Below are 17,041 nucleotides of genomic sequence, written 5' to 3' on the forward strand. Positions count from 1 at the left end.
TTTTCCCTTAGTTGGTAATGGATGGTTCTTCTAAAGTCTGTGACAGCTTGTGTATACACGCATGTTAGGGTTATAAGAACACAAAAAGGGTATTTTTTCCTACCGAAGAGCGGTTAGCGTGCGATTGCGAAACAAAACTGTATCTAAATTATACGGTTGATGGTTGAACTCGTCTGTAACGAACGATAGTTTTCTTAAAAATAATTTAAAATATTCAAATGGAATATAATAAACTGTTGTGATTTTTTCCGACAAATGTTAGTTTAATGCTTCAATCGAGACAGATCGTGTATAAGTAATGGAAAATGATGTATTTACAGTTCCCACTGTAATTCCATTACCTATAACAAAAAAAAAACCACGGTACCATCAATGCATCGTTGTCTGTTCATCATAATATATAATCATTAAACCGATAAATTTCCCGGTTCATCGACAGTTTCGTCTCACCGTGTCCAGTCAACGATAACTAAATTTTCTATCTTATCCCCTTGCCGCAGTTCCATGTAAATAATTACGTCTGGCCATCCCCGAGTAGGCATCGCTCGTTTGCAGTATTTGTCCGCAATATACGTGCCTATAGTTACCTACATACACATTTAATGAACAAACCATTCGCCTTTAAAATAATTTGAATTAATACGCTATAAGTTTTGATCAAGCTTATTAATATAATAGATAAATATACGACTGTCTGAAGTCCACACTCCTCTTATTTACTGTTTGTCGTACCAATGAAATAGGTTTGGTTTTATTATTAATTAATTTATTCGTGTAAAATACTCGCAAAACTCCATTAGTGAACGTTCTACGATGGTTGCAAATTAAGTATATAAAATCGTAACCATTGGCTGACTAGTATTAAACAAGCAATTTCTTCGGGCATTACATGCGCGTATTACCTATGTACCACATTCCGAAACGACGACACTCATTTCTCTTGATTACCATTTAATGTGCCGGCCGGCCGTTTGTCAGAATGATGCCTGTAGCTTACATTCAGGTTTTGGGCGCCACCCCCCCCCCCTCAACGGGTCCAGTATAGTCGGTGAATTTTTTATCTCCTACTAAACGCTCGCGTAAGACTCACGTTGCGTTTGCGGGACCCGCCTAGTGGGAGACTAACAATGATTTGTGTAATTGTTTTACACGATAATTTAAACAAAAAATTACCAACGCTTGCACACCGGCATGTATATTATTTTGATATGGTTACACATTTAAAGTGTATACTATAATATTATGGTTGATACGTATGTACAATATACATCTTTACTTATGGAGTCTTTATTATTTTGTCTACAGGGTGGTCGTGCCTGGGACAAGAAGGACTGACCGACACCAGAGAAGGCGAAGATATATCACTAAAATGTCGATTTAACGGACAATTGCCGTCAACCGTTGCAGATACCCAATATTATTGGCTTAGGACTAACAAGCACAACCAAGACAATGTAGCTATTAAATCGACTCCGTTGGAAGGCAACTATAAGTAAGTAGCAAACTTAAGAGCTTACTAGAATAATATAGGTACTGTTATTTTAATAAAAAATATCAAACTATTGAAATTTTATATTTTTTAAAAAAATATTAGTATTATATTAATTGAACTTCATACCTAATGAATTTTTTACGTTATAAATTATATTTAATTATATATATTTTTTAGACTCGACTTCCGTCCAGAACTAGGAATTTACGATTTGCTAATTTCCAACTCGACGTATGAGAGGGATAACGGCAAGTTCGAATGCCGATTGAAGGAAGCTGGTACTGGCCGAGAAATCCATTCACAGAGTTTCCAAATCACCGTATTAACACCACCTAGTCCACCACGTATCTCACCCGGAACTAATCCTGTGGCTACTGAAGGACGTGCGTTAGAGTTGTCTTGCACAAGTTCTGGTGGCAGTCCTGAACCTATTGTCAGATGGTATCGTGAAGGTGTTCGTGATCCCATAGAATCTGTGACACGAAGTGGTACTAGCGCCAAGGAATCCATTACATCAGCTGTATTGCAAGTGACACCAAGTCGTGAAGATGATGGTGCGGTGTATCGGTGCGTGGTGTGGAACAGGGCTATGGTCGAAGGCACAAAGTTCGAAACTAGGACCACACTGAGTGTAAACTGTAAGTACCTACTATCTATAGAGTTTTTAAGATCTAAAAATAAATTCTAGGGTGTTCAGGACGAACGAAAAGCACGTGGCTTCTTAATTTCTGAAAATAGTTTAATGTATCGATTTCATGCCGATGTACAAACATATGTTTAAATGTAACACCCACACTGCATTGCCGGCCCTTTTAAAATATGTGACGATAGATTTATTCGACGTCTTATTTAAAGATTAAAGTAATGCCGCCTGATGGTTGGTATTGGTTTATTGACGGTTCCTAATATAGATGGAGCAACAAAATCTCTCCGACTAATCATTGTCAGTATCGTTATAAATACTTACCGATATTTTTTAAATGGCCCGCTATTTTTAGTACCTATAATATTTTGAACGATTTGCCCTCTAAAATATTATATGAATATAATATTATAAAAATAATAACAATATTAATATTATATTATATTGTTTTATATTTTTTCTATTATCTTACATTTTTGTGACAAGTGTTTTTTATCTCTATAACTTCTCTGCGTAAAATCAATTATAATCGACCTGTGTTAAACGTGTTTGCATGTACCAAAAACTCGCCTATGTGTTCTCTTAACGGTGGAATTTACGGTTTCAGACTACCCTCGCGTCCAGATCGGACCGGAGAACCCGCTGCGAGTGGAACGCGACGAATCCATCACACTGCAGTGTAACGTGGACGCCAAGCCGCGCGTCAACAACGTACGGTGGATGCGTGACGACCGTTTCATAGCCACGTCTTTCACGCACGTCATCCAAAAAGTGACGACCCAGGACGCGGGCACGTACACGTGCATGGCCGACAACGGGCTGGGACAGACTCGCGAGGCCGAGCTGGTGTTGGACGTTCAGTACCCACCCATGGTAACGGTGGACGTGGGCCCGGGAGCGGCCAGGCAACGCGAGGCCGAAGAGGGCGACGGCATCACCATCCAATGCAACGTTTCCGCCAACCCGGCGCCGATATCCATCGAGTGGATCCGGGACGGGCGTCCCGACTTCCGGCAATCCGGTGACGTGCTCCGCATACCCAAAGTGACGGCTGACTCCGGTGGCGTGTACACGTGTCGCGCCATCAACATACTGTACACGTCGTCGTTGTCCCGGCAGCGCATCAACCGCATCGGTAACGCGTCCCTCACGCTCCTCGTCCGACACCGTCCCGGCGTGGCCCGCATCACTCCCGACCGGCCCGTGGCCACCGAGGGCACCGGCGTGACGCTCACGTGTTCGGCGTCCCCGCCCGGCTGGCCCACTCCACAGTACAAGTGGTGGCGCGAGTTCGATTCCGCCGACCCGTCCACCAGCGCCACGATACTGTCCACCGGCCCGAAATACACCATTCCGTCAGTGCACCTGGGCAGCGAGGGCCGGTACAGGTGTCAGGCGATTAACGAGATGGGCTCGGGCGACGCGTCTTCGGTGTTGCTCACAGTCCACCACGCCCCGAAATTCGTCACTAAGCTGCAGCCGCACGTCACCAGGCGCGCGTCGGACATCGGCTTCTCGGCCATTTGCGCTGCGCAGGGAAAACCCAAGCCCGCGGTCACTTGGTACAAGGACGGCAAAGAAGTGCTGCCCGATTGGTTCGACGTGAGCACCGACGAGACGGACAGCAGCAACGGAGTGACCACTGTGCACAGTACGCTCAAGTTCCACGGCAAGGAGAGACCTCGAGGCAACCAGCTGGTGCCGTCGGACCGCGGGGTGTATTCCTGCGCGTTCGAAAACGACGTTAAGAAAGTCGAGTCCAGCATGCTCCTCAGGATCGAACGTAAGTTGTACCTTTATTTATCGGACGACGTGTGTTCCTTTGCAATTTATTATTGTATTCTAATATTATTGATTTTTTACCCTCAATACAGATGAACCTATCGTACTCCACCAATTCAACAAAGTAGCCAGTGATTTGTACGAGACTGCCGAAGTTATTTGTCGGGTGCAATCGTATCCTCGACCGGAATTCCAGTGGAGTTACAATAACCACATGGCTCCTCTGTTGGCCGGCAGCGATGGTCACTACGAAATAAACACGACCATAAACGAAAGCGGTGGTGACATTTACACTAGCGTATTGCAAGTATCCAACCTCCGAGAGACGGATTATGGCGATTACAGTTGTCGTGTAGCCAACACTTTGGGAAGCGTAAAGCCCACAATTAAGCTGCAGCCTAAAGGGCCACCTGACCATCCAGAAAACGTAACAGCTTTAGATATTGGCCACAACAATGTCGTGTTACAGTGGAACAGTGGATTCAACGGCGGTGTTCTCAGCACCAAACACTTTGTGAGCTACAAAAAGGTTTCCGTAGACGAAAACGAATTCGACAGTGATTGTTACTCAGTCAAGAGGTCCAATCAGCCAGAAAGATGGCAAGAGTTTGATTGCCAAACCAAAAACCCCTGCAACGTGACTAGCTTGGAACAACATCAAAGTTACTTATTTAAGGTAAATATTACTTAATATATATAAAACGTAAAATACATATATATATATATATATAAACATATAAATAAACTTATGAGTTGGGTAAATAAAGAGTAAAGACATCATGGTTGAACAAATGTATAACAAAGAGGTAGGTGTAGTGAAAGAAACTGATTATCGGTGAAGTCAAACGGAACCGAGTTTACGCCATAAATAATTATGCTTTTGAGATAATTTCTAAGCTTATTATTTTAATTGCGTATCATGTAATAAAATATATAATAATATTTTGTTACTTTTGGTTTTATATACATAGTAGACTATAATAATTAAATATATTATAGAATTGAATATGAAACCCAATTAAAATTTTAATTTATTTCCAGGTAAAAGCTTACAATGCTAAAGGGCATAGCGAATATTCGCAAGAGACCGTAGCTATGACTAAAGTGGATCGTATACCAGCGCCTCAACGTGTAACATTTGATCCTGAATCTCATGCATTAACTATTAACATCGGCGCAACTTGTTTACAACTGGTAAGATTTAACTTGTGTACTGAAATTTTAATTTTTGTCATTTTATAGTTTGGAAAAAGTTTAAACCAAGTGTCGTAAAAATGTTTATTACTCTTTGTCAATATATTTTTATCTAATTTTTATTCGCATTCATTTTGAAAGTAAAAAAAGTTACATTAAAAGGATTACAAACGCTTGATTTTAAGAACTTCATTTTAAGTAATAGATATGAGGATTAAATGTGTACGTACACTATACATATCCAAATATAATGTGTAACTTACACCGTTGAGTATGAGAATGCTTTTTTTCGCCAAAAGTTTTTTCTTTTTGTCCATAATTTTTTTCTAGCATATCTATTTATCAAATAAGATTTCTGAAACGGATTTAAATTTGCTAACAACTCTACTTTATACAGATTACATATTCCTCTTTCAAATATATCTTAAATTTCAATATTTAGCCGAGAAATATTTATGCGTTTTCATTTTAAATAATACTACAAAAAAAAATATAAAGTATTATAGTAAAGTCATTGGCAAATTCAAATCTGTTTTCAAAATTGTACTATCGAATAACTTATTACAATAAACAAAACAAAATCGGTACTTTAGACATACAAAAATGTCATACTAATAAGAGCCACATTAATCATATTTTAAAAGTTCTGTACTCAATAGCGGTTATTGAAACAAATTGATAGTTTAAAAATAGAAAAAAAAATTTAAATCTTAAAAATTATTTTAATTATTTTAGAATGTTTCTACAATTTTTATAAAAATACTTTTATTTATTAATTGTTTTGTAGTCTTCTTAAATTTAAATTATTATTATTTAAAATAAGTTAATAATTTTTTTTTTTCTATTAGGTTGGTGTTGTTGAAGCATCTATGGGAGGTGCTCGTGAAGATTGGCACTTGATTGAAACTTTGCCTCTGGCAGTTAGTGGCAGCACATCTACACATCGTGAAGCTACCATACTGTCTTTAGTTTCACGTCGCCAAAGCACTGGCGCTCGTTCATTAGATGAAGATGATCTAAACTTAATTTCGGGTAGTGAAGATGAAGATCTAATTGATAAACCTGCAGATGATGTTCGCATTAGAGTCCGTCTGTGTCTTCGGTCTAGTCAGACCACATGTGGTGATTACACAGAAGCTGAGAGTAAGTAATCTTAATAAAAAAAAACACTACTAGTCAATAAGTTATTTAAGAATGAAAATATTAATTATTATTTTCTTTTTAGTTGGTGCAAATTTTGTAAAAGAACAACAAGCGATGGCTACTCCCACATTAATTGCTCTGGTCATATCATGCGCTGTTTTCATTCTATTTGTAGCACTTTTGTTTATTTTCTGTCGTTGCAAGCGCAAAACAGCCAAGAAAACTACAGGCAAAGAATATGAAATGGATTCTTCAACGTAAGTTTTCTTTCCCTACTATTGTAATTAAACCTAGTTTTAGTTTTTAACTAATACAATGTATATCCAATGGGTTACTAAAATTTTAACACTCATTTACTTTTATTAAATGCTTTAATTTGAAATTCAAAAAATTTTTAATTTAAATTGAATTTTAACATTTTCAAATTATCTTGTATCAGAATATTCAGAGTAGATTTCTACAATATAGTTACTAAACTTAATTAGGTTTTTACAAGACTAATATAGTGCATACTGCATACTACATTATTATAATAAATGTATTTAAAATTATTTTAGTATTTAATAATTCAATATACAAATATATTTAGAATAGTTTGATTCAGTTTTTAAAAAATATTTATTTTTGTACTTGCAATAATATATTATATAACTCTTAGTTTTAAATGATATTGATGTTAATGTCTAATGAACTAATCTTAGTAGTATATAACTTGAAATTAAATTTGTTATATCTTCTTTGTAAACCACTATTATTCATATTTTACATTATTCTTTCTATGATTACACGCTACATTTGGCGTTTTTGTAATTGGTGAGTATAATAAATTTTTGGCCATTTGCCATTCACATTTAGGTTAGACAATGCTTTTTAGATTTTTTTTTTTTTATTCTTAGATTTTAGTGTTACATTTTTTGGTGCTTTTGAATGATATCAGTTAATATTAAAAATCTGTTGGTTATTTTTTTTTTCATATAATATATTTTTTTTTCAGCGTTCACCCTAGTATTATACATGGACCCCCACCCTACACTGAACCTGGCCTTGACAACAAAGCATTACAGCAGTCTGTAGATCTAGTTCACGATGTTACTAAGAATGGTGTGTATGGATCCCAAAACGACTACAACACTTATCACACGGGCAACGGATTGCGTCCGAATGGTGAATGTAAGCTTTATTAAATAACGACTAAATGGATGTGTTTGAGACTTTTTAAAACAGTAATGAATGACAATTTGGAATTGAGAGATTTTTGATACAAACAAAGAATATACTATCATGGGCTTACTAATATGTATATATTTATTTTTTAGGGGTCAATGTTGGATACGTAGAAAACAGTTATTCAAATTCAAATAATGGTGGTTCGGTTAACTCTCAAGATTCTCTATGGCAATTGAAAATGGGTGGCAATGGCAGCACTGGTGGTACTCACATTTCTCGTGATGATCATTTACATATGGCTGAGCGCATGAACCACTATGGTGATTATATTTTATAATTATAATATATTATTTATGTTTAAAGGTTTATTTTAAATGTACGTGGATTCAAGACCACTTTAAAGTTTAAATATTGTATTATCTGCTAGGATTTTTCAAATTTTTTAGCATTATGTTATAATTTGTCATCAATTTTTATTAAATATTTGATTTAATTGTATAGGAGGTTATGATCCATTGACTCATGGTGGCTATGGAAATATGGATGATTATGCACACTATCCTCAACTCACATCAGCTAGCCCCGATTATAGCACTCATAGCCATGCACCTTCAAGACAAGACTATATTCATAGCGGTCATTTACAACCAGCCGATAAGACCCGTAGACGGGACCCTCATCTTGGTACGTACTATAATCTTCTAAAGTTATTAACTAATCAACGTTTCAACACCTACAATATTAATTTGAAAATATTTATTTGTTTTAGAATCACCATATGGTGACGTGAGTGGCTTGCCTGACCCTTACCTTGAGCAGCTTATTGACAATGAGGAGCACATGAAACCTCAACCACATCTGTCTATGTCATATGACGAAAGTCTCGAGTCTGGGTATTCTACACCAAATTCACGGACGCGACGCATAATCAGAGAAATTATCGTCTAAATGCCCTGCATTGCCCTATGTGTATAGTGTTTTAAATATGACATTTTTCTTGTACATAAACAAATGTCATTGTGTTGTTAAGGTGTCATCAGATCTCAAAATTTTGTTTGTGCTCAACATCCATCTTTAGACCATATTTTAAACTTTAGTTGTATTCCGTTTTCATTACACTGCCTTTGTGTTCTATAAACATGCAATCTATGTATGTAAACAATTTATTTTTGAAATCTTGACAAGCGTTGAGATATTTCATTTAATTGATGAACGCGTATGGCTTAACTTAATTACAAAATGCACTTATTATAAAGATCATCTGTAAAGTGATCCATTTGTTTGTGTTTTTTTTTTTTTTTTGACCATTGTATTGCTAGTTATTTTGATAACATTGGAAATGTAAAACATTTTTACTACAATATTTCTTTTACATAATATTTATTATTTGTATTATGTTTTGTTACACCATAAGTTTGTGTAACCGTTAGAGTTTCTCATTTACTGTTTCAATATTTCCAATTATACATAAACTATGTGTTATGTTGTATAACTATTATGACTCGTTCAAATTTTATTTTTTTTTTAAATCTCTAATTTTGAAAAAATTGAAACGTTTGTATGGTGATAACATAATACGGCATTAAACCTACTACAGTATTAATTTCAACGCACATCGATAAAAAGACACATGTTCCTCATACTTTTTCTTCATTATAAAAGATCAATTTTCTATTTATATATATTTTTTTTTTATGTTTTGTATTTTGGTTGTTTACAGACCCAAGACTGTCCGGTATTTTACTTAATTTCTTGACCTCTCGTGTACACTCATGAAAAGTTGTAATAAACCCGTCACGGATCATATGCTCCATAGTGTATGTATTTTTGTAGTTTTGAGCCTAGTTCCTATTTTCAACAAAGTTCAAAGTAATGAAAGATAATTTAATGGCACATGAGCGTACATTGATAGGTCAAGAAGACGTTGAATATTATTATTATCAGAACAAATTAGGTATGTGCCATTATAAATTAATGTGCTTATAAACACCATGTAAATATATATATATATATATTTTTTTTTGTTCATACTGTCATTGTATTTACTTAAGTATATTTATTTTAATAGAAGAGTTAAGTAATTTTAATGATACAATATATAATACATTTATAATGAAGTTATAATTTGACTGCTGCAAGAATGAGTGTTTCTCAAATTTGTTTTTTTTTTTATTTTGTACATTTTGTTTTTTATTTTGTATTTATATTTTAGTTTTTTTAAAAAAAAAAAACAAAAAGAAAATAGGTATTGTGTATATACATTTAAGTCCCATAAATATTATAATACTATTTTAGCCTTTTAGTACCTATACTTTAAATTTATTTTTGTGTATAAAATGTGAAAAATTAAAATAACGTTTTGTAAGCAACAAAATAATATTGTGAATGGTCTGCTTTGTATTATCACACAGCCCATAACCAGTTGCATAATATATATATATATATATAATATTACTTAAGTATACTTTTCCCAAAAGTATTGATTTTTTTAAATATGACTTGTTGTTTTTTTCTCATATTGATTTTGCTGTTAGTCATTATTCTTCATTGTGCAATTCTTGGAATATTATATCGAAATAAAAGAAAAAGAAATATATTATGTACTAAATAACTGTCTAAATTATTTGAGTTTTTAAAAATATTTTCCTTGACAACAAAAATTATTTATTGTTTGCAAATATAAGATTTACAATTGATAATGCTAGCTAATACATTACATGATTCATATTTGGTAGTATAAAATATCATAATTAAAATCAATGTAGATTAAGTGAATCTTGGTATTTTAGTGCAGTTCTCTAGTCGTATACCATGTGTGAAAATAAATTCTTCAATTTGAAAGCCTTATTCTATACGGTATTCAAGTCAAGTATAGACATATGGGCAAACTAATTGTTTTGATTGTCAAAATTTTATCTTAAGCATGTCTTATCAAAATATATGTAAGTCTAGAATCAATAGATATTTTACTAGTTCGAATATTAAATATTAAAAATATTTTTATAACTACGGTAATAATATATTGAATACAAAAATAATTAAAAAATGAACATTATCTTATTTATTTTTATCATTTATTATATGTATAAGGTTGACAAGTTATAATCTGGTAGAAGGACAGCCATATTTAATAATTTTTTCATAGCTATTAAATAATTTGTAGTCATACCAACACCAGTAACAAGTTACTGTGAAATCAAAAGTACAAAGCACAATTGGGCGAGATCGGTTAAATGAACTTCTATGTTCATAGAACAAGATATAGCATAATATAACATAGATGTAGATTAAGTAATCCGAGTAATCGAATATTTAAAAATCAACACATCAGCCCAAAAGTGTATGGCATAGACCTATAAACTAAGTTATAGTTCATAGGTCTATGGTGTAAAGAGTTATTAGAAAAATCTATGTTTATTATATAAAATAGTGTTGATAAATTTTTACTTATCAACTAAGTTTTATTACATTAGATTTTATAAAATACTTTTTTAATATGGAAATGCAGTTACACGAGGTTATCCCACCTAAATTTGTTGTTAATGTTAAACGTGTTAAGTATGTACTTATGAATGACACCCTACCAGTAATATCTGTGCACATTTATGACAACATGCTTTAATAAATGTGAAAACTTGCACTACCAATTTATTAATTAATTAATGTTTTTTATAAAACTTAAAATTGTAACTACAATTACTGTACCAAATATGTATGAACACATTTTCTCCTACACTGCCTATTACCTACACTAAACTGAAAACAACCCTGATTAAATATGTCAACATTCCATAATATTATGTAGACTCTATTGAGTTTATTTTTTGTTTCGTGTCTTCATCTGGCCCCGATTGAATACTAGATGGGACATGTTGTATTTTGGTTTTGTATCTTCTACTAAACCCTGTGGTTATAATGAGTTCAAATATTTTTAATTGCCTACCTACCTATCTTTATGTGTGGATTGATTACAATAAGAAAATATTTTGATTAAGCTAGACAAAACAGTGTGTACGTAGGTACTGTAGATACTAGATATACAATATAATATTAATATACATCACTATTATAATATACAATTAATTTAAGTGTTTATATTAAGGCGTATACTTTTGTTTTAATGTTGCAAAAAACAACAGGGAAATTATTACCTACATAGACTTAACATTAAAGCATGGACTATAATAGTAAAACTAGTATGAGAAACCAACAACTATACCATTTAAACAATTTAATCACAAAAATGTGGAAATATTCGAAATAGGTACCTATTCAAAATGCAAAATTATGCACTATAAACTTAGAGTATTTTGATCACAAAGGTTGTGAATTGCATTTTGCACTTACTAAACATACGACATAGTTAACCAGAAAATATGCAAATGCACGAAACCATGAGAGTCCTTGCTCTAGTTATTATAATAATATAATTTATTAATATAGGAAGTAGGTACTGCATTGCAATGCCCGACGCACAACACCACCGACCAGTGACCACTGTGACATCATCACGTTGTATGATACAACTTAACTTGTACATTAATAAAATGCAATAATATTTGTACGAATTGTCCACATTCGTATATTGTATTATATATCTACTATATTCTTGTATTATCGTCATCGAATGGTGGCAAATCGTAATATTATTATTATTATTGTGCAGTAATAACAGTGTATATGTCCGTGTTATTGTGTACCTACCTACGGGTCTCGTTATAAATCTGTACAAGCGTCACGATAACGAAACAACAACAATCCATATCGTGCCCGATCATCGAAGTTGAAATGTCGTAAATCCGGAATTCCGAAATCATCACGAATAACAATATGGGTAATGATATATTTTATCGATTCCGTTTAAATACCATCGGAGCCGTTGATTATAGCATATTATATATTTTCATAAAATACGAATAATAATAATACTTTTATTGATTTATGCGCGATACAATTCTTATAATTAGGCATATTTCGGTGATTATAATATCGTCAATGTTCTAAAAATAGCGTTTTGTTATGGTTCACTCTACCGCCCGTCGCCCGTCGGTCGTACACTGCAGTACTGAACGTCTGCACACAACGCAATACGCGTTACGCGTTGATGGCACGACGACGTTCGGTCTTCGGTGGTCCACAACTGTCGTCGTCGATTTTTGTCCCGAACAGCCACGGATGACGGATGTACTGACACCCGCACTTCCCGTGCCAGTGGAAACCGTTTAACAATAATATCGACAGCTCGACGACCTACATTACCACGCGATTCGCCGTAAGCTTTACTGCTTTGTATTTCATGTTTTATAATATTTAATATTTAAACACTTATTGTTAGAATACGATACGTTTTTCAGTTTTCACCTCGTAGGTGTGTACTGAGATTTTAATTTTTCGCTTTTAAAATCAGGTTAGGCGGCTGCGAGCTCGCCTTCAGTCGACGTCGACAACCATGGAAACCGCCAGCGAAGAAGCTCCTAAACGGGCGTTGGATGAAGCCGACGACGGTGACGGTACGAAAAAGCTGAAAACTGACGCGGAAGTTCATCAGTTCTTGCCGACGGTGGAAAAAATAAGAAATGTGGAGGATCCGATAAAATGGAGTTTGCTGCCTTCGATCGTGTACAATTTGCTCATGCTATTCAAGAAAACGGAAAAATCGAATTCTGTCGAGGACAAACAAGCGAGCAAACAAGTGTGTAAAAGGGCAGTTTTCAGTTGTTGTACAATAGTTATTTTAAAAAACGACGAGCTTATATCCTACAATGTTAATCGCCGTTTACTATTTGCAATGAGTTCGTTATTAATTTATTGATGCTCGCGGCGGTTGGCATTAATCTTCAATGAATTTTCATTGTTAATTTTCCTCAACGGCAATTTCGGTCTGCCTTAGTAACATTATGAATGTTTGAAAATCTGTTTACAGTTTTTAATTGATTGTATTAATATAAGTTCATAAGTTTTCGAAACTTGTATATCTCCAGTCTCCACTTTGATGTAGTCTGGGGCTCTGGATATAAATTGTTTAAAACAAAATATATACCTTCATTATTGAAATTTGGTAACTAAGTAGAAACCTATTTAATACTTCATTTAAATTTTGATTATAATATTTTTTTTTCTCAAAATCAATCAGACACATAATCTATTTTAATGCCTAAATTAGCATACAGTTAAAAGAAAATTAAAACTAGAAGTATCTACTTAATACTTTAAATGGATACGCAATATTTCAATTAATTCATACATAATAATCATTTATTTCATCACGCTACTTATGTTAGGTATTGATTTAATATATAATTCGATCCATATATTTTATTATTAACCAATATTATCATATTGCATTGTTTTTAGTATTTCATTTACTAAACAGTAAACGTAATTTCTAATTAGTTGTAAATATGCACTTGTTAATTAGTTTATGATAACGGTATGTCAACACTAAACAATAAAAGAAAAATGAAACAAGAATACTAATAATTGATTGCTATTAGTTTTTCATAATTTATTCACTTTTTAGAAATATTGATAAATAGACTATAGACAGCCTCCTGCCAGTTTGACTAGTATTCAGTGGCATATATACAGGGTCGTTGAAATGGATACATCTGCCTAACTGCCATTTTTTTCAACATTATTTAAATCAAAATGCTTATATTTTTTAATAGTGTTTTCTTTCTCTTGTTAGGATAAACTTGATAATGGTCTTAAAGTTTTATCAAATCAATATTATCAAGAAAAACTTTTAAATGATGCCTTCAAACATGATCATTTGAAAGAGGTTGATAGATGCAATAAAATTAATATTAAAGAATCCAATTTAAAAGTTCTAAATACTACAAAAGTTTCCATCCAAAATCTGAATAAATTAGAATCCACATCAAACTATATAACAGAAAATGTTCCAAAAATAGCACCATCAATTACAAAAGCTTTGCCAATTCAACTGTCTGCAGAGAATACTGATGTTCATAAGGTAATTATTTTTAAGTTTATAGTAATTATTAATTGTATAGTACTTATAAAATTACCTATTTATAGAATTAATTGATGAAAGTATAACATTTTATAATTTAAACATTAATTTTATACTTATACATAGGCGTAATTAGAAGATTTAAAGATCCATTTGGTTTGTTAGGATAAATGAATATAGTGACTTTAGAGATTAATAAATGTATTTTTTTTACTTATTTTATGTAATTTATATTAGATTTAATATATTTTAATCATATATCGACAGCAATATTCGCTTATCACTTATTAATCTGGCCACCATTGTTATGACCCACTTCATGTACTAGTGTATATTAATTATTTCTTATTACTTTATATTATTTTCTTATTGCATTGTCACAATAAACAATGACTGTACGATATACATGGCACACTATGCTGACGCCTGACACTGACCAGCATCATCATATTGGGCAATTCATTATTTTAACGAATTACCATCAATACACTTAATAACTGGAGATTATTTGTATTTATTTATTTTTTTTTAATTTGGCTAGTTATTGATTTAAACACAAATAATAAATTAAAAATATTTTCTTCGATTTAAATAAAGTGAGAAGAGTAGATGACCCACGGTTGTTTTTTAAGGGTGTGTTAAAAAGCATATCGGGCACACTCTGTAGCTCGGCTTATGTATTTAAAGATAAATAAAATTAACAAGTGATAGAAACTGATTAGTAGTTATCTTACCTAACTAACTTGATAATCATTAATAATAACATTCCTTACCTATTAATATTCAATTTTATAGTGTAAATTATATAATTTAAAAAAATATAAACCAATGTAAAATTTTAAATGACAGGCTAGTAAGTAATAAATAATTATTATTGACATTGAAACCTTAATTAAAATATATATATATATTAAACTACCTACATAATAATTGTTTTTTTAGGTTGAACAACAAATAGATGACAAATCAATCAAAACAACTAGTGTTGTCAAGAACAAGCTTACACCTACACACAATGTTAATCATGTATCTGTATATAGGAAAAATATTCCTTGTACAGTGCCATCTACAAATGATATCTCTAAAGCAGTTATGTCTACAGAAAGTGTTTCTAATGCAGCTACATCTGCCAATAGTATTTATAATACTTCCCTTCTTGCATCTGGAACTGATATTTTTAATACTTCTTTGTATACATCTACAAATAGTGTTTATAATATTCCTATTGTTACATCTAAAATTAGTATTCCTAATACCCCTATACTTATTTCTACAGATAGTATTTCTAGTACCGCTATGTTTTCATCTGCAAATAACAATACAATAATTGTACCTGAGGATAGTGTTCATCAAGTTATTTCTAGAACAGAAAATAATTTTAGAAAGCAAATATTTGAGCTTTTAAATAAAAATTGTATTGTTGGTATTTCAAAAATACCTTTAACTAAACCATCTTCATGTAGTTGTAAGTATTGTACAACTGTGACTAGCTTATCGATAAAACAATCGGCAGCATATAATCTTTTATTTGCATTAAGTGATAATTTAAATCACAATAAATCATATTATAATATGGAATTTTCAAATGTACCAGATACTATTGGTTCTATTTCTGCTACAAACGACTGTTATTTGAACAAATCAAATATACCACCTTATAAATGTGAAAAATCATTAATTAATACTGAATCTCCAAAAAATATTTGGATTAATCAGTTAACTTCTTTGATCAGTAAAAATGATACATCCAAAAAATATCATAAAACTAATAAAGTTAATGCTTCGGTAAAATTGAACTTGCAAAATGTTATTAATAACGTGCATAAAGCCACTCGACAAATTAAATCACATCTTTCGTTTTGTAACAAATGTAAAAGATCAAATTTGAATAAGCCTGGTAATTGTAAATGTAATGTATCTCTAAGCACATCTTATAAGCATAATGAGTAATATGTATACTAAACTATAAATCTATTACATTTTAATATTTTACTGTTTATTTAATTATTATTTATGTAACTTTTTTACTATTGTTATTTTCTGTTTAAGCATTGTGTATTAAAAAAGTTTAAGAATTTTTTTTTATGTTTCCAGAATACTATTTTATTCAACTAACTTTAATTAATAAATTTTGTTTTATGTATTAAGTATTGCTTATTTATATGTATAATGTAATACTCTCTTGGCGATTCCACTTTTCAACGTATGGAGGTTGTTGAATATCTTGGTTTTTATTTCACACCTTTTCTATTAAACACCACAGTGACATTCACTATAAGATACATTTAAGATACTTGAGGTCATTAATTGTAATTCAGTTCTTTTCATCTCCATGTTTTATCTTCATTTTTTAGCTTGGTTCTTTGGATTCTTGAGTATGGGGTTGTGGTTTAGCAACCATATATTTCTTGTGGACTACTAAATGAGCGACTAAGAAACCTTTTTTATTTTATTATAGCTTCTTTATTATAAATAAAACATCACCGCATGACTACACCTACACTCTTCCCTTGATATTTTATCATTGGCTTTGCGGTGTTGTATGTTGACAATTTGCATAATGCTTCTGCAAGGCTTGGATTATACATTTTTCTTTATTAAATGTAACCAAACACATTGTTTATATTGTAGATCATAGTTATAA

At 32.4% G+C, this 17,041-nt stretch overlaps 2 protein-coding genes across 4 annotated transcripts in view; both read left to right on the forward strand.

Moving 5' to 3' along the window:
- LOC113555769 (hemicentin-2) overlaps nt 1–9,596 on the forward strand; it is a 50,211-nt gene extending 40,615 nt beyond the window's left edge. The window contains exons 2-12 of one of the 3 annotated variants that reach the window (XM_026960299.1): nt 1,306–1,492; nt 1,670–2,130; nt 2,743–3,918; nt 4,010–4,593; nt 4,959–5,111; nt 5,960–6,254; nt 6,337–6,511; nt 7,249–7,418; nt 7,571–7,741; nt 7,923–8,105; nt 8,191–9,596. In XM_026960299.1, coding sequence (XP_026816100.1) covers nt 1,306–1,492; nt 1,670–2,130; nt 2,743–3,918; nt 4,010–4,593; nt 4,959–5,111; nt 5,960–6,254; nt 6,337–6,511; nt 7,249–7,418; nt 7,571–7,741; nt 7,923–8,105; nt 8,191–8,369 — 3,734 coding nt within the window. In that variant the 3' untranslated portion in view covers nt 8,370–9,596. Of the gene's footprint in view, nt 1–1,305; nt 1,493–1,669; nt 2,131–2,742; nt 3,919–4,009; nt 4,594–4,958; nt 5,112–5,959; nt 6,255–6,336; nt 6,512–7,248; nt 7,425–7,570; nt 7,742–7,922; nt 8,106–8,190 lie in introns of all 3 variants that reach the window. The other 2 variants (XM_026960300.1, XM_026960298.1) reach the window with 2 other exon arrangements.
- Nucleotides 9,597–12,140: 2,544 nt separating this feature from the next.
- On the forward strand, nt 12,141–16,355 carry LOC113557436. The gene is made up of 5 exons (XM_026962960.1): nt 12,141–12,255; nt 12,432–12,693; nt 12,829–13,113; nt 14,110–14,397; nt 15,340–16,355. Exons 3-5 carry the CDS (start codon nt 12,871–12,873, stop codon nt 16,345–16,347), a joined length of 1,539 nt encoding a protein of 512 aa, XP_026818761.1. The 5' UTR covers nt 12,141–12,255; nt 12,432–12,693; nt 12,829–12,870; the 3' UTR covers nt 16,348–16,355.
- Nucleotides 16,356–17,041: the final 686 nt, after the last annotated feature.

The sequence above is a fragment of the Rhopalosiphum maidis genome, chromosome 1, assembly GCF_003676215.2.
Source record: "Rhopalosiphum maidis isolate BTI-1 chromosome 1, ASM367621v3, whole genome shotgun sequence".
In the NCBI taxonomy this organism is placed as follows: domain Eukaryota; kingdom Metazoa; phylum Arthropoda; class Insecta; order Hemiptera; family Aphididae; genus Rhopalosiphum; species Rhopalosiphum maidis.